At 42.2% G+C, this 27,501-nt stretch overlaps 1 protein-coding gene across 1 annotated transcript; it reads right to left on the reverse strand.

The window, feature by feature from the left end:
- Nucleotides 1-4,102: 4,102 nt before the first annotated feature.
- Nucleotides 4,103-12,442, reverse strand: LOC108398567 (vascular non-inflammatory molecule 3). The gene is made up of 7 exons (XM_017662650.3): nt 12,098-12,442; nt 11,852-11,982; nt 8,602-8,794; nt 7,387-7,678; nt 6,249-6,622; nt 5,402-5,575; nt 4,103-4,782 (listed from the first exon to the last, which is right to left on the reverse strand). The coding sequence occupies exons 1-7, from the start codon at nt 12,308-12,310 to the stop codon at nt 4,624-4,626; spliced, it is 1,536 nt and encodes a 511-aa protein (XP_017518139.2). The 5' UTR covers nt 12,311-12,442; the 3' UTR covers nt 4,103-4,623.
- Between the last annotated feature and the right edge of the window lie 15,059 nt (nt 12,443-27,501).

A 27,501-nucleotide genomic window follows, 5' to 3' on the forward strand; every position in this document is an offset into this window, starting at 1 on the left:
CTTACCAACAGACATCTAAAGAGCTCGGACGTCATCTCTCCTGTTGTCGTTACAAGACAAAAGTTGGACAAATGAAAATCAGTATCTTTTCTTAGATGCATCGGAGAATGGAAGTCACTGGACAAACCACTGCCCCACAACTGGAGAACAGGCTTTCCTGTCTCAGAAGTGCGTGCTCTTGAAGCCAGTACTGTATTCTCACTGCACTGGAGGATCCGTGTGGTTGAGCTGGGAAGTTAAAAACTAGGGGGTCCCACTGTGAGGGAGGCCTTCACACTCCTGTGAGTTTTACATCCAGGAAGCACACCAATTCTCTGGGCAAATGACCGAAGTAAAAATAAAAACCCTCACCTTCTGCCTCATGCTTCCTACAGGGAGAGGAGACATCCCACTTCAAAATAAGCCCAGGGTATTTGTTCTCCTTAACAAAAGCCTGTTCTCAAAGGAAACTATACCAGAGCTTAATGAAGCCCAGTAAAGGGAAACTCTTGACTCTAGCCCTCCTGGCCTTCCTGTCTCAACTGCGGGGAAAAGAAAAAGGCAGAGTTGCACTCATGAAGGTCACATTTCATAACAAGGGCACAGGCTTATTGCAAGAGGGAAACCTCATCACTGGCCTGTGTAACCCTTCCCCTCTCTGACATGTTACCACCACGTCAGACTGGAACGTGTGCACAGCCTAACGTGCAGTAGAAAGGGCGTCTCCAGATGGACAGCGCAGCTCTTGCAGTAGAATGCCATGTGTGGAAACTGGAGCTGGTGGGGCACCGACAGTCTCTACTAAACACCTGAACCAGTGCTCCTGATGCCTAATGCCACTGTATCACCTTTGCTAAGGAACCTACAGAGTGCTAAGCTCCCCACATAATGCCTCCAGACTCCCCCAAGCAAACCTGCATGGATAGAGAGGATTGCCTCGTGAGAGGGAAAACACGACATCGCTGCCTGGTGTGGGAACAAGACCCACAGCATCTGGGCTTTGCTGACAAACATTAACAGCAGCGCTGGTAATAGCCCCAAAGGAACTCAGCAAGTCTTGCCCAACCCAAATGGCAGAGGGGAAAGGGAGGGAAAAGGGAGGGAAGAACAAAGACCAAAAGGGTGGGCACTGCCTCCTGCTCTTCTCTATGTCCCCAGCACCCAGCACAGTGCCTGGTGCACAGAAGACTTATGAATGTGCCATTTAAAGTTTTAGATGGATTCTTGCCCCAGTACTGCCACTAGCTTGCTCTGGGACCTTAGGTAGTTCACTGCCCTTATCAATTATTTCCTCGGTGGATCCCACTGATCCAAAGGAGATCAACACAAATGCTGATCCCCCAAAGTGATTTTGAGGATGAGATGTGACGAGCATCTGAGGACATCTGCTCTTCAGATACATGTACATGTGTGTGTATGTATGTATGATACTGATATTATGATTTATAATAAATATGATTTGGTCTTTGTAGCCCATGGGGCTCCTAAAATTCTTGCAATTTTCTATGATTAGGGCAAGGAAGATGTCTTTTGTAATGTTGATGAGGTGAGTTTGGAAAGCACCTTGGGATGGGGGCTGCTCACCAGGTAACCAACCTTGAGATTAGAGGGTTGGTACTTTCAGTTCGCCACCCCAGCCCACCCCACGGCCTCAGGAGCAGGCAGTGTAAGAATAGAAATAGGTTAGCATAAGTGTAGCCATCTTAAGGGCCTAGAAGCCATTTTCTGAGTATGTAACTTAGAAAGAAAAACTAGAACTGGGTAAGGCCTTGAAAAACAAGTTAATCATGAACACCAGGTGGTGGGCAGCTGTGGTCTTTAGTCAGCTAACCTTGGTCAGCTAATCTGACATACCAAGCTCATCGTGCAGAACCGCCCTGACCATTGAGGAGTGGTCTTATTTTGCTCTCGCCTAACCCCAGGATGTATGTCTTGCAAAGAATAATGTGCAGCTGTGGAAAATTACTATGAGTTAAGTGTTTTGAAAATGCTATATAAACCCTTGGCTTTGAGTGCTCGGGGTCCTTGTTGAAACCTGCTGTGCTGGGCAGACACTTGGACCCCAGCTAGCTGGAATAATAAACCTCTTGCTTGTTGCATCCATCTGCTGTGGCCTTTGTCTCCTCACTGGGGGGAAGCGCAGACCGGAATAAGGCCGTTGGGTCTTACAGCAGGAGGCTTGGAAGTTCAACCAGTCACCAATGCCCAGTTTGTTAATCAACCGTGCCCAGGTGATGACAGGGGCTGGAATGCTCCCAGGCTGGTTAACATGTGGAGATGCAGGTAGAGTGGCACCCTAGAGAGGGAAGGGAAGCTCTGAGCCCCTCCCCATACTTTGCCCAGGGCATCTCTTCTACCTAGCTGTTCCTGGGTTATATCCTTCTATAATCAACCAGCAATCTAGTAAGTAAAATGCCTCTCAAAGTTCCATAAGCCACGCTAGAAACTTAACCAAACCTAAGGAAGGGGATGTAGGAACCAGTCAGCCAGAGGCAGAGGGGACAACCGGGGCTTTCAGCTGGCCTCTGACATGCGAAAGCAGTCTTGGGGAACCGAGCCTTTAATGTGTGGAACCAGAGTATACCTCCCAGCAGACCACCAAGATATGCCACATTAGCATGCAGATTACTTAGAGCGAATACAGTCAAGGCCCAAAGACTCAGAACTTTTGACCTTTCCCCTAACAGCATACAAAGAATTTAGACAGAAGACCTGCTGCAGAATGAGAGCTGTTACCAAAGATAACTACATTGCTGGACCTAAGTATGTAGACAAGCAGGAACCTACCTAGGTCTGTTAAATCATTCCATGTGTCCCATTGTTTCTGTGTGGCCCAGCTAACATTTAATAGGCATTTGTTCTTTCATATTCCTCTGATTTGTTTCCCATTTCCTGTGAAGTCCAGACCCTTATCTCCATTCTTATTAGTTCAGATTGATCTATATACGTTATTGCCCCTTATTCTCTGGAATCTCATGTGGATTCCCTGTATGTACATAATTAAATTTTGGGATTCTTCTCCTGTTAATCTGTCTCATGTCAACTTGATTTTTAGACAAGCTAGAAGAATCTTGAAGGGTAGAGGAAATTTTTTCCTCCCCAACACCCTTAATCATTATTATGTGGCCTGAACTGGCTCTCAGGAAATAAATTTTTGCTTACAGGTGAATTATACTCTGCTGCTTCAGAAATACGAGCTGAAGCTGGAAGAATAGGCTACACACTCCAATGAAAGAATTTAGGGAGGACTGAGTCTAGCAGAGCTTCTCACTTATAAGTCATGATAAATAAAATGAGAGATGGGGGAAAAGGGAAGAGATAAAAGAGGTCAAAGAAGTAAAAAATCAGATATTAAAAGATATGGGCAAAACAGCTTTCAGAGGGCAGCTCAGTTGTTTAGCCATGGTGAGTAAGACTTGAGAATGCTCTAGGATTGGACAATTCTGCAGTTCCCTGTGCTAGAGACAGGGGGCAGAAGTTAGCTTACATAAGATGCCTTGGGTGAGGGGCAGTGAGGGAGCTGGTGCCACCAGGCACTATTGCAGCCTCCAAACAACTATCTAAGAGAGAGAAGAAAGGAGTCTAGAAAGAATCAACATGGGGACATGAGGAGGGAAAACGCCCATGTCCCGCACAAACAGAGTGGTCCAAGGCACCAGTATGATCCTAGCATATGAGTCTCAGAGCCTCTGGAGAGAGAAGCCAGGAATGACGGAGGCAGAGATCAAAGACATTTTCTGTTGCCCAGAGTGTCTCCAGCTTCCTAGAACTGGATTGAATTAACGTGAGTAGAAATAAACACCTGGGAAAAGTCTAGAAAAGCAATTGTCATACCTTTTGTAGAAAAGAGGTGTCACCAAACTCAGTATGACCCTCAAGCACTCTCACAGGTCCCAGAAAACCCCCTATTCTCATGTGTCTCTTCCCAGAGTTAATCAGTAACCAACCATAAAAAGGACCTAGGGTACCAGGGTCAAGGGACCAACGGCAACTGGGAGAAAGTTGGCCCTTTCTAAGGAAACTCCTGTCTGGCACAGGCTGCAATAAATCTGAATATGTAGGAGGCTTAAACAGGATCAGGTATATTTTAGGAATACAATAATTTCAGAAGGAAACAGTGTGGTCTGATGCAGATAATTTTTTATTTTTTATTTCTTTTCTGTCTAATTTCCATACAAATAGACCATAGAGTAGAATAAAGAGTAGAATAATGGAACAATTTTAATTCCTTAAAAAGTTGGTCATAATAATTTTCAAAGATGCCCTTGTTTTTTAACTTGCTGTGTCTTCACTGACAAGGATCAAACTCTCTGCATATTCAAAGTTTGCCCTGTGTACTTACAAATGTAGCAACATTTGCATACATTAGAGCCATTACCATAAAAGGATTTTCCTAGGCCCTCCTTCCACTTAAATATATGTTCCACTACACATATGCAAGCTTACACATACTTAATGCACATGAATGGTGAATGCAGCACCCATAAATGGGTTTAGGCTATATCGAATAAGTAAAAGGTAAAATTTGTACACACATCCATTGCTTTTTAAAATCTTTAGTTTGTTTGTTGTTTCAGTAAATTACGACATCACTTTTAAACAGACACTAAGGGCTCTCATTTCTTTTGTCCCCTCTTTGCCAGGCTAATCCTGAAAGGGTGCCCGTGAAGGGGCTCCTTGTAATTTCCCAGGTCCTTGTCCCAAGCGTGGAGGGTCTTTCTCAAACACTCTTCCATACAGGGCCATAACTAAGACAGGCAAAGGGGTCCCACTTCGGCTCTTCAGACGTCCATCTCTTGAAACCTGTTCGAAGAAAGCAAAGGATGAACTCCAACACAGAACTTGATTTCTAGCTCACAGGACTTCTCTGACAACATCACTCTAAAAACAGCATAAAATAGTAAAAAACACACAGGATCCGATGTCAGGCAGCCCATGTTTCAGACTACTGGTCTAAGAGCAGAGAAATTTGGGTGAAAGTGAGGCAATCAAACTACTGTACAGGTGATTAAATAAGATGTATAAAAATGAATTCATTTAACTCATGAAGCACTATATAAATTATTATTGCTATCATTATAACAACTTCTCAGAGTGCATCCATGAACTAAGTTATAGATGCATTATTTAACGTATTCAACTTGGGCCTTCTATTCCATGCAAATAAAAAGAACATTACTTACCATAACCTCATGGTTGCCTTGGATCTCAACATGACACCTATGTAGGAAAATGAACTCCAAATTCTCCATCACAGCCTGAAGGTATCTAGAACCATATATTGTCTTCCACACATCTTTAAATTGTTGCTTGCATAACTGTGAACCATGCTCTTGCAATGGTATTTCATAATTTCAAAGATTTTCGTTATACAGCCTGCCCTGTCTATTCTGAGAAATACATCCTCCTGAAAACCTCCTACCTCATAATGACTTTCAGGAGTGAGCTGACTTCCACTTAGAACGATCTGTGGGAAAACATAATTTGTTCCAAATGTGCCACTGAGAGAGAATTCTTCAAACTTGGTAAAAGCTGACCCCACAGGCTCCCCACAGGTTCCCAGGTCAGTGGTTTGACACTTCAATAATGTGCATATCTGTGTCAGAAAAGAAAAGAGAAGTGGTCCAAAATCTTGGGAATATTTTAAGAAACCAGGGAATAGTTGTTGGGTTGACACTTTCACAGAGTTTTTCAAACTGCAGGTCAGAACTTATTGGCAAATCCTAAAATCAGTTCAGTGGTTCAGGAATAGCTTTTTTTTTTTTAATGAAGAGAAACTGAATAGACTACTAGAGTTTTAAAAATCTGAGTCTCATTGAACATGATTATAGCTATTTCTAATTCTAATCTGAATCATTTCATAAAATGTTTCTTTCAATTAAATATCTACTTTAACGTCATCACACATCTGGACTGCACTGGGTCATGTTGTGAAAAGGATTTCTTACTCCAGACTCCAGTTGAAGACAATTTGAAAAACACTGCTCTGCAATAACCTGACAGAAAAAGATCAGGCATGGAAGTTAAGCTTTTTAAACTTGAACGTGGCCTGTTAAGAATTTATCAATCTGCTTTATGTATTTACCTTGCCACCAAGAGAACTAATTCTGTTCTTGTTTAGCAAATAAAGCATTGTGGGGAAAACTTCAGTGATAAATGTAACACTGTACCAATTAACTGAATCTAGCACTTAAAAAAAAAAGTACAACTATGACCTAGAAGACTAGACTGATAAAAAAAGTCATTCTAAGCCACTTAAGTTTACTTACCTGTAAGTAATACTGGCCTTCCACTGTGTGTAGTCCATCAAAAGCTCCTAGCACATACACCTCATCTGTGCGCTTCTCAGACATCTTGTACGTTAAGTGACAGCACAGGTCTTTCTGGCAAACCGAGTAATTTCCTACATTTTTCTTAAGCTCATTGAAGGTGAATTCATCAAAATAAATCATCCCTGGAAAATTTGACTGCTCAGAGGAGAACGGCTTGACACCTGTGGCGTATGCACGCCAGTCAACAGTTGCTGGGTAGCTGGGTTCACTTCGAGGCCGGGACTTCAATTCTGAGAGCATCAGCTGGCCACTGTCTGTCTCCATGTCATAGTGATAGACCTTGACTGCTTCTGGGGCATAGATTCCACTCCCTTTGGGTGACATAAAGTAACACAAACACTGGTTTCAAATTGTGCACTGTTACAAGCTAATAGAATCGTTCCCAAGGGAATTTAAATATAAAGTTACAAAAGCAGAAGCATTTTCAAGATAGTTGAGATAGCTTGTTACACTGGCAAAGCTCCAGTTTGACTCTGGGTCTTCTGTAAGACACTGCTTGTATTGAAATGATCATTTGACTTGGATGGCTTCTTTTTTTCTTTTATTCACTTATGCTCTCTCTCTTTTTAGCCAGCTTAACAACAAACTAGAAAATTTCCCAAGCATGAAGAAAATTTTAGTTCTCCACTGACCTAATTTACTTGTGTTTGAGATTTTTCATCCAGGAGAATTGATACTGTAAAGGGTACTATGAAACTGATACTATAAAGGACAAATTCTAAAAATATGATTAAATGTAAAGTAATTTTATCACCTCAACAACAAGATTTATTTCAATATGAGTAATGAATGTTGGCTACACATTTCTTTAAATATGGCTTTGGTGTTTTTTTAAGGTGACCTGACATTTGTCTAACTTTCCCCCATGTGCAATTGAGATAATAATGTATGCCTTCTTCTTTACTCACAGCGATAATATTCCTTAAATGATTTTGGTATAGAAAATTATGTTCTCATTAATTTTGTGATATTAGAATTAAAAAAATATCACTAAAGAAAACATGGCTTGGAAATCAAGGAAGACTAGGATCCTGAGGCTGTCACTGCCACTTGGTGCGTGGCAGGTGTGAGTTACCTGTCATGTGCATCCTGGTGTCATGTGTATTTGCAGCAAGCAGGTTGACCCTCATGGTCCTGGCCCATGCCGAGTGGAAGGGAGCGGCTGAGAGAAGGGGCAGCAAGTTGTACCATGCTGAGGGGAAGAGAACGCTGTCAATCTGAAATGTATTTACCACCATCACAGCTGGGTCATGAGAAAAAATGTCAAAGCAAGTGAAAATGCCAAACTTCCCAAAGGGAGTGTCAAAAGTCACAAGTTCTGAATCCTTGGGGAAGTCAAATTGAATTTCAGGGGCAAAAAGGTTGTACTGTTAACAAAAGGAAAAGAAGGGGAAAATTAGTAAGAAAGTTGCCAGTACCAGTAAGATCTTTTTTCCCATCCATACATATTTAAAACTGCTACACAAAAATGTGTATAAATCATACCTAGTATGTACCAACTGTCTATGAGATTTTTTTACTATGACATGAATTAAAAAACCTCTCTCCTTCACTCATGGGGTGGCCCAAGCTTTAACCCCCAATAATGGGCTCAAGGAAGGCATGCAGCCTAATTGGAATCAAAGTATGCTGAAGCTTTTGCACGGTTTCTAGGAAATACACTCTTCCTCTGGATTTTGTTGCTATAAGGATGTGACTTTCATTTTGAGTAACTATGTGGCTGCTAAAGTGAGCCTGAGTAAAAGCTGTAATAGAGGCTAAGAGAGCTTGAGAAACGGGTATCTTTTGAGCCTCTAAGGGATAAGCTGCAACTCTAACTAGACTTACTCTTTAATGATTTATATTTTTTCAGGTACATAGGCAAGGAAATTCCATTTTTTTAAAGCCAGTTTCAATTGGGATTTTCTATCATTGCAATCAATACAGTCCTAATGGAATGCATGACCAAAGGTTAGTACAAAATGTTAACAAATTGGGCCAAAAAACTAACTCTGGTATGAAATGATGGATGAAACAGATTTTGTCCTTCTTTCTCAGAAAATATTAAAATCTTTGTGAGGCTGTTACCATATCTGTTTCAATATTCTGCTGTATTCTATTTCATGAATAACACAGAACCCTTATAGGAAACTGGAATAAGTTAAATCCCCTATTCAACTAAGCTGCAGTAATTAAGAAATGCATTCATAGTGGTTCTGTTACCAGCATTCAACAGACAAGTCTACACATGTACCATGAACAAACAAGGAAGAAGCAAATCAAATTTAGCTAAGGAACAAGTAATTCTCACCTTATGGTAACGTGCCACCAGCCTCCCCTCTGAATCAAACACCACATTAGTGTTGTATTGGTAACGACCATCAGGGGGGCACTGAAGGTCACTGATGTTGCATGGCTTCTTGTCACCAATATTTGCCACAACATAGACAGAGTTGTTCTTGGCCAGGCAGCTGAGTCTTTCTTGCACTGGAGTGTAGCCAAACCTAATTGAATAGACACAGTCTTAAATTTACTTTATCTTAGCAATTTCTGGACTTCCAAAGTGATATTTTATTCACCTGTTATTTGTAACAGAACAGCTCTAGGTTAAGAATCAACAGCAAAGTTTAAGAACTCAAACACAATATAGTCTTCATCCTCATGAAAGCTAACCTATTTTAATGTGCCAGACTCCATATTACAGTGGAGACTGAAGCACAGAAGATGTTGGAGGATGAGGAGAAAGAAGAGAAGTAATAATTTCTCTTATAAAGTACTCCTAGGAAGGCAAATGAAGGGCTTGAGATTTAATGCACTCTTCTGATGGGGAGGACCTTTTGTATATTCTTGCAAAACTATAGTCTTACTAAGAAGCAATAAATAGTTGGTCCAGTGTAGACCATCTTCTATAGAGAACAAATGCAGAATTATGTACTGGAAATATGTTTTTGGAAAGGAAGGAAGGAGGAAAGAGGTGGGGAGAGAAGAAAGGAAGAAAAAAGAGGAAGGAAGGGAGGGAGGGAGAGAGAAAGAGAGGAAGGAAGGAAGGAAGGAAGGAAGGAAGGAAGGAAGGAAGGAAGGAAGGAAGGAAGGAAGGAAGGAAGGAAGGGAGGGGAGGTAAAGAAAGAGAAACCATTACGTTTTCTCACCTGATAATGCAACATAATAGCTTCCTTTCTCCCTTAGAGGGCACTCATGAGAAACTCTGAGATAAATAGATTATAAAATTGCTTTTCAAAGTAATGCCAAGCCCATCCATATGGGAGTCACTATACTAGAAATAAGAAGGGATGAAGGTGGTAAAATAGGTGGGTTCATAGCTGGCTTCAGATATTTGAGAGGCTCTAATCTAAAGATGAGTCACATATATAGACATGTAATAGAGGCAGTACGAATGCTGAAGTTGCAGAGGAACAGATTGTAACAGAAAAAATAAAAATTATTAGCAACCAGAACAAGCTATCAAATAAAGTGTCATCACTAGAAATTTCAAGTAAATACGGTGCATCCCAGGCATGCAGGGTCCATTCAGTCAGCATGGCTCTATAGTAATGGATGCATTTGAATTCCAGTCATGCTAATTACCAATTTTGAGATATTACTCCTCCTCTTCTCCCCTCTCCCATTTAAAATGGGAATAATTATACCTGGTACATAAGTTAAATAAGATCATGTGCATAGTGTACCAGGTTCTATTCCCAGGACCAAGTAATTGCTTGATAAATACATAATAATCATTATTGATTTTGTGACTCCAAGAAGACAACCCAGGAAATTGGTGGCTTAACTGCTTTTGGAGATCATTTGGGTTCTTCCCAAATACATTCAACCCCTCTACAGTTGATGTTGACCTAATCTTTAAGTAGAAAGGACAGATTTTTGACTACAGTTTCAGACCACTTCTTTTATTTTGCCCTAGGAAAGACAGAACAATATTGTTAGCATTCATATTCATTAAGACCTTTAATAAAACTACCATATATTTTGTTGTTTCTCTCTCTCTTTTTTTGGCTCCATAATTAGGGTACTTTAATATTTCTTATTAATTCCTCATGAAGAAAGCTTAAGGAAGCATGGGACTTGTCAGTATTCTAAATGACAGCATCGAAACACACAGGGTGATCACGTAACCCTCTCTTTCCCCTCTTAGGGACAAATATAACTAGGGAAGAAATAGTGGCTTTATCAATATTATGATTATGTTAAATACTATATTTCTCCTTTTTATAACACAGAGCTGAATGCTTGCCATTTGAGTGTCTTCACTCCTCAATAATGTTAAGGTTTTATCAGCCACCTACCTTCCCTGCTTAAAATAATTAATCCGAGACTAATCATCAAGTTTAGGGACTTTTTCCCCTTGTGAAAGTCAGTTTTACCAGCCCAGGCAAATCGTGTGTATTTTAGTGTAAGCCTCTTGAATTCAAGTAGTGAGTCCTTCTGCTCTTGGAAAAGCCCCATAATCAAACAGACATTGCATCATAGTTGTGCGGCTCCAGTAAACACAGACTGTACATCTTTCAGAGACTGTTTCTAAAGGTGAAAATCCCAGCGTGCCCCTGACTCACATAGCAGAGGGCCCATGTTCCAGTACCAGACTGGACTTTCTCATCAACTTCAAATAGTCAAAAGTATTTTAAAAGTTCCTTTAAGGGCAAGGGATTTAATTCTGAATAGATACGTCTAAGTTTAAGTTTAGCAAATTAAATTACTTTCTAATGCATTGATTCTTGTCTTTTAAAGGAATTACACCTGAAGTACTTTAGAAGTAAATACATCTAAAATAATCTATTTCATGTATTCTAATGTTTTACACATATTTAAGAAAAGCTGTGTATAAACTATTAATAATTACTAAAATTTCTCAAAGATGAGAAAACAAAGTAGTTCATTAGATTCAGTACTATAGCGTAGAGTTTCTCTGCGTATACTTTACTTGACACTTGTCCTCTCTGTAAGGGATGTAGGAGAGGAAATTTTATTATTTCTGTTTTACAGATTTAAAAAAAAGCAGAAATGTCAAGCATTTGGCTTATCTTCCCCACATCACTCAGCTAGGAGGTGCTAGAATATGGAATCTTCAACGATGTTTCCTTTTTCGGGGCTTCCCCAATTTCCAATCCACTCACCATACTTATAACATTGCAAATGGTAGTGATGTCAAAGCTTATGGAAACATAAGTTTATTCATCATTTTACAATTCCTATAAAGGACATAGGTGTTCCTGGGTGCACTTATGTGGGAACAGACATCCTAGATGTTAACAACTTTCTAAGTTTTGCTGAATCCCAGTTAAGCACATTTATTATATAAACTATGTATACATGTACTATTTGTTAAAGAAGACTACAATAAACAACCAAGCAAGTGTCATCTCAAGTTATTTAGCAAGCAAAACAGGGGCCAGATGGGACACATTATGAAGCATTAGCAGCATCTAAGCCCAGTGCATAGACTGATTATTTTTCAGCCAGAACACCAATCCAGCTTAATGAATGTGCTATTGGCATTTTATAATATCACATTGTTTTGCTCAAAGATCAAAGGGTAATGGCATTACCTCTGGGGGTCTTTACATGGAATCCAGTTCACCTTAGGGTCTGGGATATCCTCAAGATAGGGGTAAATGGTCTCCCTTGTAAAGTCCCAGCCATAAATTCCATCTTCTGGAGTCACAATAATATGTGCGCCCTGTTCAAAACAATTAGAAGTAGAAGATTTATTCTTGAATTCCAAATACCTACACTTTTCCCAAGTTTCAAGTAGCTTTTTACAATATTCTAGCCGGTATATAAAAGGGAAGTACCTGCTTGGCTGCCAGTTTAACAGCTTTTTCCAAAACATCCATGTTCTTGTTCATCAGGAGCAAAGCATCGTCTCTTGGAATTGGTGTTTCTGTTCTATTGGGTAAAATAACAGCATGCTCATACACTGCAGCAATGAAAGTGTCCAGCGCACCAACACTCAGGACAAAGAGGGCAAAAATTGCCACATATTTTGGAAAATAGGAGGCAATCATAGCTAAAATTGAATGACTTTCGATAGACAAACTCGAATTCCTATATTTTGTATCACTGGAAAAAACTTTTATGTTAAAGCCCTGTCCACTATCAGCTATTGAAATTTTCTCATGAATATATTACGCAACACAGCATTGAGAAAAGATGTTATGCAAGACAACCGACAGCCAGAAGTACATAACTGGATTGACTCAAGCATGCAATGCTTTTGTTGACACTGTTCAGAGGTTCACCCAACTCTAAACGCAGAATTAATGGGCCAACCACACGAGTCCACCCTAGTTCAAAACACACTTTTCTTTTAACAAAATATATTTTCCTGGTAGTTCAATATTTCCATTAATAGGGCCAATATTGGACTGTTCTAAAAGGCAGCATGACAACACCTTGTTGAGAACCTAAGAATGCATGTGTGACAGACACACAACAGAGTATAAGGCTAGCCCCAGTTTTAACAGCTCACAAAGTGGCAAGGGAGAACAGTGTACATACATGCTTATGACTGGGCTCAGTTGTTCATGACCAGTGGCTCTCAATTTTTGCTTGGAAGAGGATATCAGCAGAAAATACAGTTGTCAGTTTCTGTTGAAAAGACAGCCTAATAGTCTGAAATACTGGAACTTTATGTGAATATATTGCAAACCATAAACAGACTATAATATGGTCAATGATGGCCAGTGCCCACTGGATTGAGTCTCTGGGCCTCTCCAAAACATGCCTATGGAGTTCAAGTGCACAAAACCAAGGATCTAGGCTTTGTATCATACAATTTCTTCATTTTTATGGAATCTGCTTATTTTTTAAGTGAGATCCTCTTCCTTAAATATTTGTACTAGTACATCACCCAAAATCTAGTTTTCCGGAGGTTGTTTGCTTGTGCCTCTAAAAAGCTAAACATTTTTAAGATATTGGATAATGGTTAACACAGGTCTGTGGCACTTTTCCTTTCCCTCTGCATCCACATTCAATTCATCATCAAGTTTCTCTTAAACATCTCTTTCCATTCTAATTTACTGTGCTAAACCAGATGTTTGCTTTCTAATGTGTCTCCCTTCTTCCCATAATGGGCAAAGTTGCTCATTCCACACAGAGCCACTAGGTGAATTTTCTCTGAAGTACAGCTCCTGTTATGTCACTTAGACTTCAAAAGGGTCAGTGGTTCTCTATTATTTAAAACACTAATTCTCTGGATGTAGCCCATGCTTCATCAGAGCTAAACAAGTTGATTTTTCAAGATATACAGATAAATACTCTTAATAGTTACAGACTAACTATCATGTTTATTAGGAAATGTATAGCTCTTTCATAAACCCAAGAATAGTAGAGTTTAGGACGAAGCAATATAAAAGACATCCATCAATCTTAAAAGATTATCAAGTAAGTAATAAATGATGTATGGTTAATACAAAATCATGAATATAGTGACTTGACTGAAATTGGGAAATGCTGACATTGTTCAAGTTTTTCTGCACCCTCCACATACTACTCTGGATTTACTTCTACAACTTGCCTACATGAGCTCTTTATTTAGTGATATTGAATCATTGCCTCTCCTCTGAACCATTCATTCACCACTCTACCTGGATGTCCATATGTCCATTTCTCCCTGAAATGCCCTTGATCACTATCTAAGTGCCAGCTCTTAGAATTCTCTCTCAAGTCTATCCCAGTCCTAAGAGATATTTCTGAACTCTCCGGGCACATTTTTCTTATCCTAGTGGATGTTTCTCACTGCTTGCTGTTGTCTTGACCTTTAATTTAAATCTTATACTGATACTTAGTTTTGTATATGTACGTCTTGTTTTCTTAAAGAGATGAAAAGGAATCTTGATATATCCTCCAAAACATCCATGTGTCAAGTAATTGTCTAGGGATGGTGCATCCCAGGGGTGTGATGCCTGGAGGACAAGGAAGTGTCTTGTTTATTGCTGAACCTCATCACCAGAGCACATGTATGATAGTCATGTGCATCTAACACATGAAGGAATGTTGAATGAAAGTCTGTTACCTGAAATTCCCACCTGTTCCATGTTTGAACTTTGAAAACATTCTTGCTTTGAGATGCAATTTACATTGTGTATCTTCTACAGTTTTAAACAATAACTCCAATCCTGCTTTCTGCTTCCAGACTACTATGTAAATTCAAAGAGAGTTCTAAATTCTCTTAATTCTTAATTTTTCTGACACACCACCCTTTGAAATTCCTTAAGGATGGGGCTACATTATGGTTCTCTTCTGGTCATGTGGAATGTTGTGCCATGCTAAGCTGTCTAAATGTTTTTTGGTTTGTTACACTCAACTTCCTGGCCTAGTTTTGGAATGAACCCTCTTGTTTGAATGTGAGTTCATTTAAAATGTTAAGAGTTGGTTTTAAGGTTTACACCTCTGATTAACAGCCATTAATGCTGGCGATCTCTTTCCAGGATTCTTTCTAAGCTTCATCTGCTGTAGGGAAACAGTAGGTTTTGAAGATTTGTGTGTTCTGTTTGTTTAGTTGGTCTGGGCCTATAATTCAAACCCCTTCTATTCCAATAAGCTTTCTCAATTATCTGAATATTCCTGCCTTCTTCCAGTCTCCCTAGTGAGTTTCCACAGGTCCTTATGCCCTGAAATACTATCTATCGGATGCAAATTCATTTCAGAAAAAAATATCTGAGGACAAAGTGGGAACTGTTTAGAACAGATGGATTGCTTCATAATGAGAAGAAGGAAAATATTTCCCTATTTCAAGTTGAAAGTCTAATTGTTATCTTGGTTCAATAGTCTTCCTGGGTAGAACCAAAAGGAAATACATGGGAATTCCCCTAAACTCTCCTACTCCCTAATTCCAGGAAATGTTCCAAATTTTTTATATCTCAAAGTCAATAGAAACTTGGATTAAAATTTTTCATTAAAATGTGGCTAGTAATGCCTTTGCTTCCTATGGATAGGGAATCAGGATAATAGGTGTAAATTATTTAAACACTGTATTTGTACATAACTTGAATGACAGTTTGAAATTTTTGTGGGATTAGGAAGTTTAGAGTTTAAGTTTTGTACTAAAATAAATATATATATTTAAATATATATGGCAGAAATTCTAAAGTGGAGATGGGCCCATAGAATAAAGTCTCTAAGAGTTTGCTGGGCGTCCCTGTAACTGCCCATGTTCAATTCTGCTGCTGATTCAGCCAATGTACCAAGAGATAAAGTGTCAAGTGGAGAAAAAGCTTTAATCAACCAGCCAGCATGTTGGAAGGTGGGAGGACTATTGTCCTAAAGACCTATCTTAATTCGGGGTTGATTTCAAACACCTTTTATGCTAGTTTGGAAAGGGGGAGCAGGTTAGGGGGCAAGAGGGTGCTAAGGTGAGGAGGTGACAGATAACTGTAGACATCCTGTGCCTAAGAGAGTCTGAGGACAGTTGTGAAACTCCCCCTCCTTGGTCAGTTGACTCCCTCTGACACAGGTCTGGTCTGGTCATGATGCTCTTATCTCCAAGGGGGATGCAACCTCAGGCAAGGGGTCATTCGCAGAAATCTCACTAAGCAAAATTCTTTTTGATGACTAGTAAGTGTACATGCAGGGCTGGAGGGCTGAGCAGAAGTCCTTTTCCTTTTCTTTTTAAGAAAACTTTTTGGATCCCGTGCTCATGGACAGGAAGAATTAATATTGTTAAAATGGCCATCCTGCCTAAAGCAATCTACAGATTCAATGCAATCCCTATCAAAATACCAACAGCATTCTTCAACAAACTAGAGCAAATAGTTCTAAAATTCATATGGAACCACAAAAGACCCCAAATAGCCAAAGCAATCCTGAGAAGGAAGAATAAAGCTGGAGGGCTTATGCTTCCCGACTTCAAGCTCTACTACAAAGCCACAGTAATCAAGACAATTTGGTACTGGCACAAGAACAGACTCATAGACCAATGGAACAGACTAGAGAGCCCCGATATAAACCCAAGCACATATGGTCAATTAATATATGATAAAGGAGCCATGGATATACAATGGGGAAATGACAGCCTCTTCAACAGCTGGTGTTGACAAAACTGGACAGCTACATGCAAGTAAATGAAACTGGATTTTGTCTAACCCCATACACAAAAATAATCTCAAATGGATCAAAGACCTGAATGTAGGTCATGAAACCATAAAACTCTTAGAAGAAAACATAGGCAAAAATCTCTTGAATATAAACATGAGCAACTTTTTCCCAAATGCATCTCCTCAGGCAAGGGAAACAAAATAAAAAATGAACAAATGGGACTACATCATGCTAAAAAGCTTCTGTACAGCAAAGAACACCATCAGCAGAACAAAAAGGCATCCTACAATATGGGAGAATATATTTGTAAATAACATATCAGACAAGGGTTTAACATCCAAAATATATAAAGAACTTACATACTAACACCCAAAAAGCAAATAACCCTATTAAAAAAATGGGCAGAGGATATGAACAGACACTTCTCCAAAGAAGAAATTCAGATGGCCAACAGGCACATGAAAAGATGCTCCACATCACTAATTATCAAGGAAATGTAAATTAAAACCACAATGAGATATCATCTCATGCCCGTTAGGACGATCAACATAGAAAAGACTAGGAATAATAAATGCTGGTGAGGATGCAGAGAAAGGGGAACCCTCCTATACTGCTGGTGGGAATGTAAACTAGTTCAACCATTATGGAAAGCAGTATGGAGGTTCCTCAAAAAACTAAAAATAGAAATACCATTTTGTGGGGGCCCGGCCTACGGCTGAGGCTGAGCCCCACTCTAGCTGGACAATGCCCTAAGGATGGCGCCTGCTTCCTAGACACCACCCTTCCTGGCCCTACAGCTCAGCACATAAGGAAGTCTCCATGATTGGCTTGTCCCCATTTCCGTGCTCGTGCTCATAGCATGCTTTTCACATGTTTCCAATAAGAGTGAACCTGGCGCGTGATCAGTCAGCTGATTGGTTGGGATATGCTATATAAGCTGCTGCCCTGGAGGAAGTGTGGGTGGTGGTTGTTTTTGCTTTTGCCTTTCGCTAGATGGATGCTCGGATGCCCATAATAAAGATTCCTAACGAACCAGGCCTTCGGTGATCATTCTCCTGCCATCGCCCTAGGTGGCGGGACGCGATAGCTGGTGCCGAAACCCGGGACCAAAACCTGGCATCCGAGGACGGAGTGGAACTTCTCACCCTGCGGCGATCCGAGTGGACACCCTTTGGAAGAGTTATACGAGTGACTGACATTTTGGAGAGTGGTGAGTATGGTCAGGGACAAAGTGAAAGCAACATCAGGTCATGCGAATGCAAGCAATTGTGGTGTGTGTGTTTAGCCTTTGTGTTCCTTGTCTTGTTCTGTCTTAGTCTGTATATGTTTCTGCGTTTCCTAACGAAAGAATAAGAGTGCTGTGGAAAGTTCACAGGTTAGGCGACGTAGACTAAAGTTTGCCGGAAGCAACGAAAACCAGTTAGCGAGGACTCTCAGGCTGTAAGGAGACTCAATTCAGGGGTACGAGCGCGGGCACACGTAACCTCAACTTAGAATAGAGTCAACCTCCTTTCCTCCGCACTATGGGTTCAGAGGTGTCTAGGATGCGGGCGGAGGAACCACTCTGGGCACTCCTAAGGGCTAATGGAACTTCATTAAAGGCTAAAACCGCGAGGGCTTTCTTACATACTGTTGAGAAGCATGCGCAGTGGTTTTTGGATGAGGGAAGGACCACTGCCCCCTTGTGGGAAAGACTAGGGAACGATCTGCACAAAGCAGATCAAGCAGAACCACTCCCGGTAGGGACGATTCCTATATGGAGTCTAGTCAGGGGGTGCCTTAAGGAGGATAAGCCAAGATGCAGAGAGGCTATAAGAGAGGGGGAGGAAGTCCTGGAAGATGTCTGGGAGGAAAGATCCTCTGCTAGGACCTCAGATGAGGAAGGGGAGCTATCGGGGGAGGAATTAGAAAAGCATATAAGGAGACTTAGAATCACCCAGAGGAAGGAACGCCCTATCCCCTGCAGTTATCCCTCCCTAATGCAGCTGAGGCAACAGAAAGAGGAAGAGGAGTCGGAGGACACCCCCCTCTCAACAACCCTGAAACCGTCCTTGAAAATGGTGCCATCAGCACCCCCCTTCCTCCAGCTTCATTTGCAGAACCGCCCCCATATCACGTACAGCCCTGTCGTCGAACGTGTGATTGCAATCAAGGACTAGAAAGAGGGGGGTGGAGGGAGTGGCTGAGAGAACAAAGAAGTGCCACTTTCCCTGTATTTGAAGACCCTAATACACAACAGAGGTATCATCAAGCCCTAGATTTCAAGGTCATTAAAAGTCTGAAGGAAGCATCCACAATGTATGGCCCCCAGGCAGCTTTCACTGTTTCTTTAGTGGAGTCAGTAGCTTCTCTTAACCTGACGCAGGATGATTGGGCCAATGTAGCAAGAGCAGCCCTCTCTGGAGGTCAGTACCTGACATTTAAGACAGCCTGGCAAGAATTTTCACAGGACACGGCAGCAGGTAATCATCAATGGAACTTAGACATGTTCATGGGCACGTGTCCATATTTGGGTCAACAGAATCAGGTAGGATTCCCCCCAGCGGTATATATGCAAATAGCCGCGGCAGCAGTGAGGGCCTGGAAGACACTGCAAGGCACAGGTGACCTACAGGGTCAGCTGTCAGAGGTGTTGCAAGGATCTAATGAGCCATATGCAGACTTTCTAGCTAGACTGATGGAAACAGCCAGTCGCATATTTGGTGATGTTGATACTGCCATGCCCCTTGTGAAGCAGCTGGCCTATGAGCAGGCCAACAAATGGTGTAAGGAGGCCATAAGACCCTGGAAGAACAAAGATCTGAGTACTTATATTAAGGTTTGTAGGGACATTAATGACAGTGTGGTGCAAGGACAGGTTATGGCCGCAGCCATAACTCAGGGATTGAGAGATGCTCGTGGCAGGTCAACCCCTCCTGGGGCCTGTTTCTACTGCAAACAAATGGGTCATTTGAAAAGAGATTGTCCCAAGTTGAAGGAAGCCAACGAACCTGCTAGCAGGCCCAAACCAAGATTATGCCCGAGATGTAGAAAAGGAAATCACTGGGCCAGTGAGTGTAGGTCAGTGGTGGATGTGGAAGGCTGACCGCTGCCCCCTCAAGAGCCAAAAAACGGGAGGAGGAGCCCTCCACCTCAGGGCCCGCAAATGTATGGGGTGGTTCAACAGATACCCAGAACTCACCACCCTTTGACAGATCAGGGAGTTCACCCAACACCGAGGGATCACGGAGAGCAACAGCAGGAAGCACAGGAGTGGACATCTGTGCCGCCACCAGACTCGTATTGACCCCCGAGATGGGAGTTCAAGTTGTAGAGTCAGATTTTAAGGGACCTTTGGCAAAAGGAGTAGTGGGTCTCTTATTGGGCCGGAGCTCCACTACTAAAGCAGGGTTAATAGTACACCCAGGAGTTATAGATCCAGACTATGAAGGAATAGTTAAAATTATGGTCTCCTCCCCACGAGGAATCATGGCTATTAGCCCAGGAGATCGCATTGCTCAAATTCTTAGGCTTCCTAGCAAACATGATTTGTATGCTCATAAAAATGCTGTTTGAGGACAGCAAGGGTTTGGGTCTTCTGGGGCTCCGCTGGCTTGTCTTACATTGGATTTGGGAACCAGGCCCATGCACACCTTAGAGATCAGAGGTAGGCATTTCTCAGGATTGCTGGACACAGGAGCAGACCGTAGTATCATAAAGGAAGATGAATGGCTGAAGGAATGGCCTTTAAATTGAGCTGCACAAACCTTAAGAGGACTCGGGATAGCCCAAGCGCCCCTATATAGTGCTGCTTCACTGTCTTGGATGGACCAAGAAGGGCACGAGGGGATAATTCAACCCTTCGTGCTAAACATACCCGTGTCCCTCTAGGGAAGAGATGTAATAACCCAAATGAATCTCAAATTGACCACAGAAACTTTCTACAGCGAACAGTCTAACTGCATTATGAAAAGACAGGGCTCCCCCGGGACAGGTGGACTTGGGAAGAACTTGTCAGGTCGAGAAAAGCCCATTCCTTTGTCTAACATTATGCCCAGTCGATTTGGAGGGCCCGGGCTGGGTTTTTCCTTGGGACCACTGAAGGAGAACAGCAAATAAAGATTCAGTGGCGATCTGAGAATCCTGTGTGGGTTCCTCAGTGGCCCCTTACTAAAGAGAAGAAGGAAGCAGCCTACACTTTAGTACAGGAGCAGCTTGCTGCCAAGCATATTCAGGCCTCTACCTCCCCCTGGAACACACCTATTTTTGTGATAAGAAAGAAAACAGGGAAGTGGAGGCTTTTACATGACCTTAGAGCTGTAAATAAGCAGATGGTGCTTATGGGCTCAATACTACTGGGTTTGCCACTGCCCATGGCCCTGCCTAAGGATTGGGAAATGATAGTTGTGGATATCAAAGACTGTTTCTTTTCTATCCCCCTTCACCCTGAAGATTGTGCCAAATTTGCCTTTATCATACCTGCCATTAACCATGACCGCCCAGATGAGTGCTATGAATGGAGAGCATTACCACAGGGAATGGCCAATAGCCCCACTACGTGTCAACTATATGTGAGTAAGGCTTTGTCAGTTGTCAGAGGAAAGTTTCCTAACATGATCATCTATCATTATATGGATGACATCCTTTTGTGTCATGAGAGCAGCAGGGAGCTAGAGCAAGGTCTCTGTTTCTTGCAGTCGCACTTCCAAAAATGGGTCCTGGCTATATCCCCAGAAAAAATCCAGAAGACTAGTGCCAAGAGTTATTTAGGAATGAGATTAGAAAGCACCCTGGCCAGACCCTTGAAAATAGTTATAAGGACAGATCACCTAAAAAGTCTTAATGATTTCCAGAAACTGCTTGGTGATATAAATTGGGTGCAACCCTACCTAAAGCTTACTGATGAAGAGCTCCGACCTCTCTATGCTATACGGAGAAGTGACCCAGATCTAACATCACCCTGCTCACTCACTGATCAGGCAAGAAGGGCATTGGAACTCGTCCAATCCCGTTTAGAACTTGCTCAAGTGGATAGAATAAATTATCAGAAACCTCTTTCCTTTATTACGCTTCCCAACAATCATAGCCCCACAGGCGTGCTCTGGCAAGAGGGACCCCTTCTGTGGGTGTATTTAGCTCATTCACCAGGAAAGACGTTGATTTGGTACCCACAGTCTATAGCGGACTTAATCCTCAAGGGAATCAAGGTGGCAGTCAAAACCTTTGGAATAGCGCCCTCTATTATCATAACTCCATACTCAGCGACACAGTTAGAGTGCCTTGCCTCTTGTTGTGACACATGGGCCATTGTACACACCGTCTCTCAAGCCTCCTTTGACAATCATTACCCTAAGCATCCGTGGCTACAATTTTGCTTGTCTAACCCAGTTGTTTTCCCAAGAAACACCAGACATAAACCCATACCTAAAGTAAGAGTACTGTTCACTGATGGTTCTAAAACTGGCATTGGGGCCATAGTCACTGATGATGGCTCGTGGACCTTCAAGTTCGCGACTACCTCGGCCCAACAGACAGAACTATTGGCAGTGATGCAAGCATTTGAGCTCTTTCCAAAGGAACCCTTTAACCTTCTGTCAGACAGCCAGTATGTAGTGAATGCCGTCTCTGCAATAGAGTGCGCAGGTCACATTAACCCCTCCTCATCCGTCTTAAATATTCTTAGATGCCTACAGCAGATAATTTGGGACCGTTCAGACCCCTTTTTCATTGGACATATAAGAGCTCATACCTCCCTTCTGGGGCCCCTTGCCGAGAGAAACCATCACGCAGATTCCCTGACTAGGGAATCTACTATGTTTGTGGTAACAGACCCTGCGGAACAGGCCAATCTATTTCACAGGAAATTTCACGCTAATGCCACCACCCTCCGCCTGAAGTTCCAGATCACTAGAGAACAGGTGAGAGCAATAGTGGTCAGCTGCAAGTGGTGTGTATCGCTTCTTCCCCCTACCCCCATAGGGGTTAACCCAAAAGGATTGCTTCCCAACCACATTTGGCAAATGGGTGTCACTCACATCCCCAAATTTGGCAGGATGAAATATGTTCATGTGTCTGTGGACACCGGCTCAGGTGTTATCTTTGCATCCTGCCACACAGGGGAGAAATCTCGGGATGTCATTTCCCATTGTTTGCAAGCATTTTCGGCCTGGGGAAAGCCCAAGCATCTGAAAACGGACAATGGGCCAGCATATTCATCCAAACCATTCCTTACCTTTGTCAAAACTCTAGACATCAAACATACTACCGGCATTCCCTACAACCCTCAGGGTCAGGGTATGGTGGAACGCACCCACCTCACCCTCAAGAATGCCTTATATAAACAAAAAGGGGGAATAGGAGAAGACTTTAGATCCCCCCAGAGACAAATTAAACATCATATTATTCATTTTAAACTTTTTAACACTGGACAAAAATGGCCTCAGTGCAGCAGAGCTGCACGGCCAACAATCCAATCCAAAACACATGCCTAAAGTTTTGAGGAAGGATGTGTTGGAAGGAACATGGAAAGGCCCGGACCCAGTGATAATCTGGACCCGAGGCTCGGTTTGTGTTTTTCCACAGGACCAGCAGAACCCCGTTTGGGTGCCTGAACGTCTGATACGCAGAGTGGAAAACCCCGGAGCGGAGGTACAAGATGATCGCACTGCTTCTGCTCCTGCCGTGGATCCTACAGCAGGCGACGGTGGAGCCGAGAATGCTGTGGGGAGTGGTGAAGGCGTGGCCTCTGCCACTCCCAGTACAAGAGAGACTTCGGCATCTCTGCAGCCATTGCCTTGGCTGTTGCCACCTCAGTGGCCGCTGCAGCTGCAGCCACCGCCGCACTATCACCATTCCTACGGCAGAGACGCTGAATGGTCTGTCCCAGGCCACTGCCTCGGCAATGACAACGCAGAACGTCATCAACGGCCATTTTAAGAATGGGATGGCCTTGATCAACCAACGCATGAACCTTCTTCAAGAACAATTGGACCTCTTGGGGGAGGTTTTGTCTGTGGGCTGTGTCCATTCTTATACGGGGGTGTATTACTGGTATTCCTTTTCATAATTATTCTAAAGCTGCCAACTTGTCCAGACAGTTGGCAAGATGTTAACCACAAATTGGTCCAGTGAGCTTGACGAGCTCACCACTCAGCTACGGTTAGAAATTTTGAATGTTAGCTCCAAGAAGGTAGAGATGCTCTCCGTAGCTCAAACAGCTGAAGCTGTGTTAAACACCACCAAAGCCTGGTCAGGTGTAGGTGTCATAGGAATATTGCTGATTGTGGGCCTCCTCCTGCTTGGGAGGAAAGTCTGTTCCACACAAAAATAGCAACGGGGAGAATGGAAGGTCCTGTTGCAGGCAATGGCAGCGCTAGAGGAAGGCATCTCCCCTAGAGTATGGCTTAATATGCTGGATCAGTAGTCAAGGACGGGTAAGATCGGGAGCTGCGCATATCAACCTAAGACAGGGCGCAGACCTAAGTTGTCTGTTGCCTGAGGACGGGTAAAAATGCCGCAGACTCCGGACGACCTAAGACAGGCATGATCCCGACAGCCCTTTGGTTATATCAATGAAACCTCAATTTAAAAGTTTATTAATTAATTTAAAAAAAAAGCTTTTGGGCCTGAAAGTTAAAGCATCAAAGGAAACAAATTCAGCATGGAGCAGAGATGCCAAGCTTTTTCTACCAGCTACATCCCGAAGTCTTTGTTTCCTATATTCATTATAAAACTTTCTCTCCATTCCCATTATCAGAGTCCTGACTCTCTGATTAAGAATTCCTCTTACAGCTTCTCCACCATCTTCTCTGATCCCACTCCTCCCACCCCAACCCTCAATTGATACCGTAAACCATTTTAGTCCCCTTAAGCCATTGCTCTTATTAACTAAAATGCTTCCCAAGTGTGTGGCAGACAATCAGAACTTCCTTCTCCTTGGTCCTGTCTTATCTTACCTGATCTTAGCTAAGACCTCTTTTCCTCTTGTAATTTAATAAGCTCATTACTTCTCTGATCCTATAATGAGTCCTCACTAATTTCTGCCCTTCCAACTCAAGTCCCTCACTTCTCCAGTCCCTGTTGCTGTTTTCTTCTCTGAACTCTTAATGCGCTTGTGGTCAGTAGCCACACTGGTGTTCATTGGTTTTTGTCCCTTATTTTTCTGTCTCTCCCCTGTAGCAGATCCTTTTCTGCTACCTACCTTCACCTATCTTCTATGAAGTGATTACTATTATGTCTCTCTCTTTAGCTCTCCTGAACTCGACTGTTATCCAGGTCGGTAGAGACTTCCACAAGCTCCCATCAAGCATCAACCAGCCTGCCAGCATCTGTACCATCAACTCTGCCTCCACTCCTCTCACTGTAAGGACCCCTCATTCCCCTCTCTGCATCCATGCCCTGTCCTTGTACAGGGGATCCTAAAGACATTGCTTTAGAAATTCTTCTTAGTCTTTACCATTTTTTTCTCTGTCTACTGCATTATTACCATCAGCATACAAATTTCATCTTATATCTTCTATCTTAAAACAAAACCTCTTTTGATCTTACATCCCTTTGCAATGTCAGCCCCCTTTCTCTGCTCCATTCTACAACAAAACTCCTTTACAAGGTTGTCTTACTCTTGCCTCTCATGAGAATTTAGCCACTGTGATTTCACTTCCTTGACAAGGTCACCATCGATCTCCATGTTACTAAACCCATTAGTCAGTTCTGAGTCCAATCTTACTTGCTGTGTTGGCAGAATGTGCACAGCTCCCACTATCTCATTCTTGATTATTACCTTTATTCCCCCATAATCTTCTGGTTTTCCTCCTTCCTCCTTTGCAGTATCTTGGGGTTTTTTGTGGGCTTTTTTTTTTTTCCAGTTTCCTTCTTAACATCCCTGACTTCTTAACATCAATGCATCATGGAGTTCATTTCTTGGAAATCTTTTGTTCCTATCTACACTCCCTCACCCAGATGATTTCATCCATTTCAAGGCTTTAAATGCCATCTATATAATGGCAACTCACAGACTTGTATCTAGCTCAGACCTCTTGTATTCAAGAACAGTTACTTGAAATTTCCACTTGGATATATGAAGGCATATCAAGTCAACATAAATGAAACTTTAGACCTTCCCCTCCTAACACTCCAGCAGTCTTTCAGATCTCAGTTAATGGCTTCTTCAATCTTGCATTTTTCAGGCATTGGAGTTTTCCTTCCTTCTATCTTTGTCTCTCACTTTACACATTTTCAGTCTGATAGTCTTTCACTTCCGCAACTCTAGTCTACACCACCATCATTTCTGGCCTGGATTATTCCAATACCCTCCTACCTGGTGTTTGTACCACTGCTTCTCCTTTGGTACAACAGCACAGTGATCCTACTAAAATGTAAAATTAATTGTATCTGTCACTCTTCTGCTCAAAATCTTTGAATGGCATCCTACTTCACTCAGAGTAAAACGCCAAGTTCTTGCCATGCCTATAAGACCCACTATGATCCAGGCTCCTCTTATTTCTAACATCCACTCCTCTAATTTCTCCCATGTTCATTTGGCTCCAGTTGTGTTAGCCTTCTTGCTGTTCCTCAAGCACATCCCCAGATGAAATTCTGCCACCACCTCCCTCAGAGGACTATGAGAATTGTCTATTATATGGCCACACTGCATTTAGAATATTCCCTTCTACTCTGTCCTCCCAACCACTGTCACAATTATTATCATTATTATTTTACCCATTAGCTCATCATGATACTAGACTCTAAAATCCTTCAATGGGTCTTTCTGTGAGCTTAAGGAGGAAGCCCAGATCTCACATGTGCTTCAGTGATCTGGCCTTTGCCTGTTTTCCATTGTCTCTCTTCTCCTCCCCCCTTAATCCTCTCCCAACCCAGTATATTGGACTGTGCTTACAGCAGGCTGTTCTTCTGTATTTTTGCATATATGACTAACTACCTAGAGTGACAAATTGACTTGCTCAGCTGGTCTCTGACATCTTTTTGGCTTTCAAGGTGAAATTCACCCATTACTGGTTCTTTTACCAATCACTGCATTATCATACTTACACTTTTATTATAGCATTACATGTGATGCTTAGCACAGGGTGAGCCATGTTCTAAGTGCTCAGTATTTAATCACTGCGATAATGAGTGGTGGTGGTGGTGATGGCGATGCTCTGTCTCCTATTTTGGATGGAGATCCTTAAGAAACAAAGCTTCTGTTTTATTTATTATCACCATCCAGCACAAGGCCTCCCTCTCATATAGCAGGCATCCAAAACATCATTTGATTTCTTAAGATGTACAAGAGACATATACAGGGATGTTCAGACAAACTTTACTTATAATAGTTGATAGTAATAACTATTGATAAATAACCAAAAAGTAGAAAAACCTAAGCATCCATTGAGCTGAGCTGAACTACAGAAACAGGTTCAAAAACAAAGACTGCTGAAAATGGTGATTCAGAGTCATCTAATGTTTCTTCTCGGTTCAGCTGGTTACTTAGAAATCTTATAAACATCATAAGATCAAGGACATAAGTGGCCACAAAGCCTGTGTTCTCACAGGTGCACCCAAAGTTCATGATATTACAGCCCTTGTGGGGTGAAGAACATGGTAGCAAAGCAGAGGCCAGACAATGCTGCTTTTTTACTGATGGCTGGGAGAGAGGCCATGACAACCTGCCTAGAACCACCCTTGGGTGCTTCCTCATTTTGTTTCTTACTATATCATCAAGCTTACCCAAGATTTCATTGCAGCAGGCCTGGGCATGCTCACCTTATTCATCAGTAAAGAAAGGACAAATAAATGTTGCTTTAACCATTCATCATACAAGATGCAACCAGGGAAACAGTCCACGCCAGTTATTTTAAGGTAATTTAAACATAGGGATTTGGTTAAATGAGTGATGAATGAAGGTCAAATACAGAACTCTGAGGTAGCACAGAAACAGCATTACAGAAAGCAGACACCACTCTAGTTCATGAACACTGGGAAGAGGAGGGAGTTAGGAGACAGTCACTCTGCAGAGGCTCAGACCCGGAGGCAGGCCGCTCTCCGACTAGTGCTGATGAGCAGATGCCAGAGGAGGGCCCCTTGGAAGGAGACTCAAACCTCTGCAGACACTGACCAGTGCTGGTATTTTTGAAGGAGGGCTACGGCACTTGTTCTGAGAGTAGGAAAAGCAACTGAAAACTAG

This window comes from Manis javanica, chromosome 13 (genome assembly GCF_040802235.1).
Source record: "Manis javanica isolate MJ-LG chromosome 13, MJ_LKY, whole genome shotgun sequence".
Taxonomy (NCBI): Eukaryota; Metazoa; Chordata; class Mammalia; order Pholidota; family Manidae; genus Manis; species Manis javanica.

Coding starts and splice junctions, on each gene's coding strand:
- LOC108398567 (XM_017662650.3), bottom strand. CDS start 12,310: ATGATTGCCTCCTATTTTCCAAAATATGTGGCAATTTTTGCCCTCTTT. Junction 7,679..8,601: donor TGGTGGCACGTTACCATAAG/GTGAGAATTACT, acceptor TTTTGTTAACAG/TACAACCTTTTTGCCCCTGA. Junction 5,576..6,248: donor AAGGCCAGTATTACTTACAG/GTAAGTAAACTT, acceptor TTTCTGACACAG/ATATGCACATTATTGAAGTG.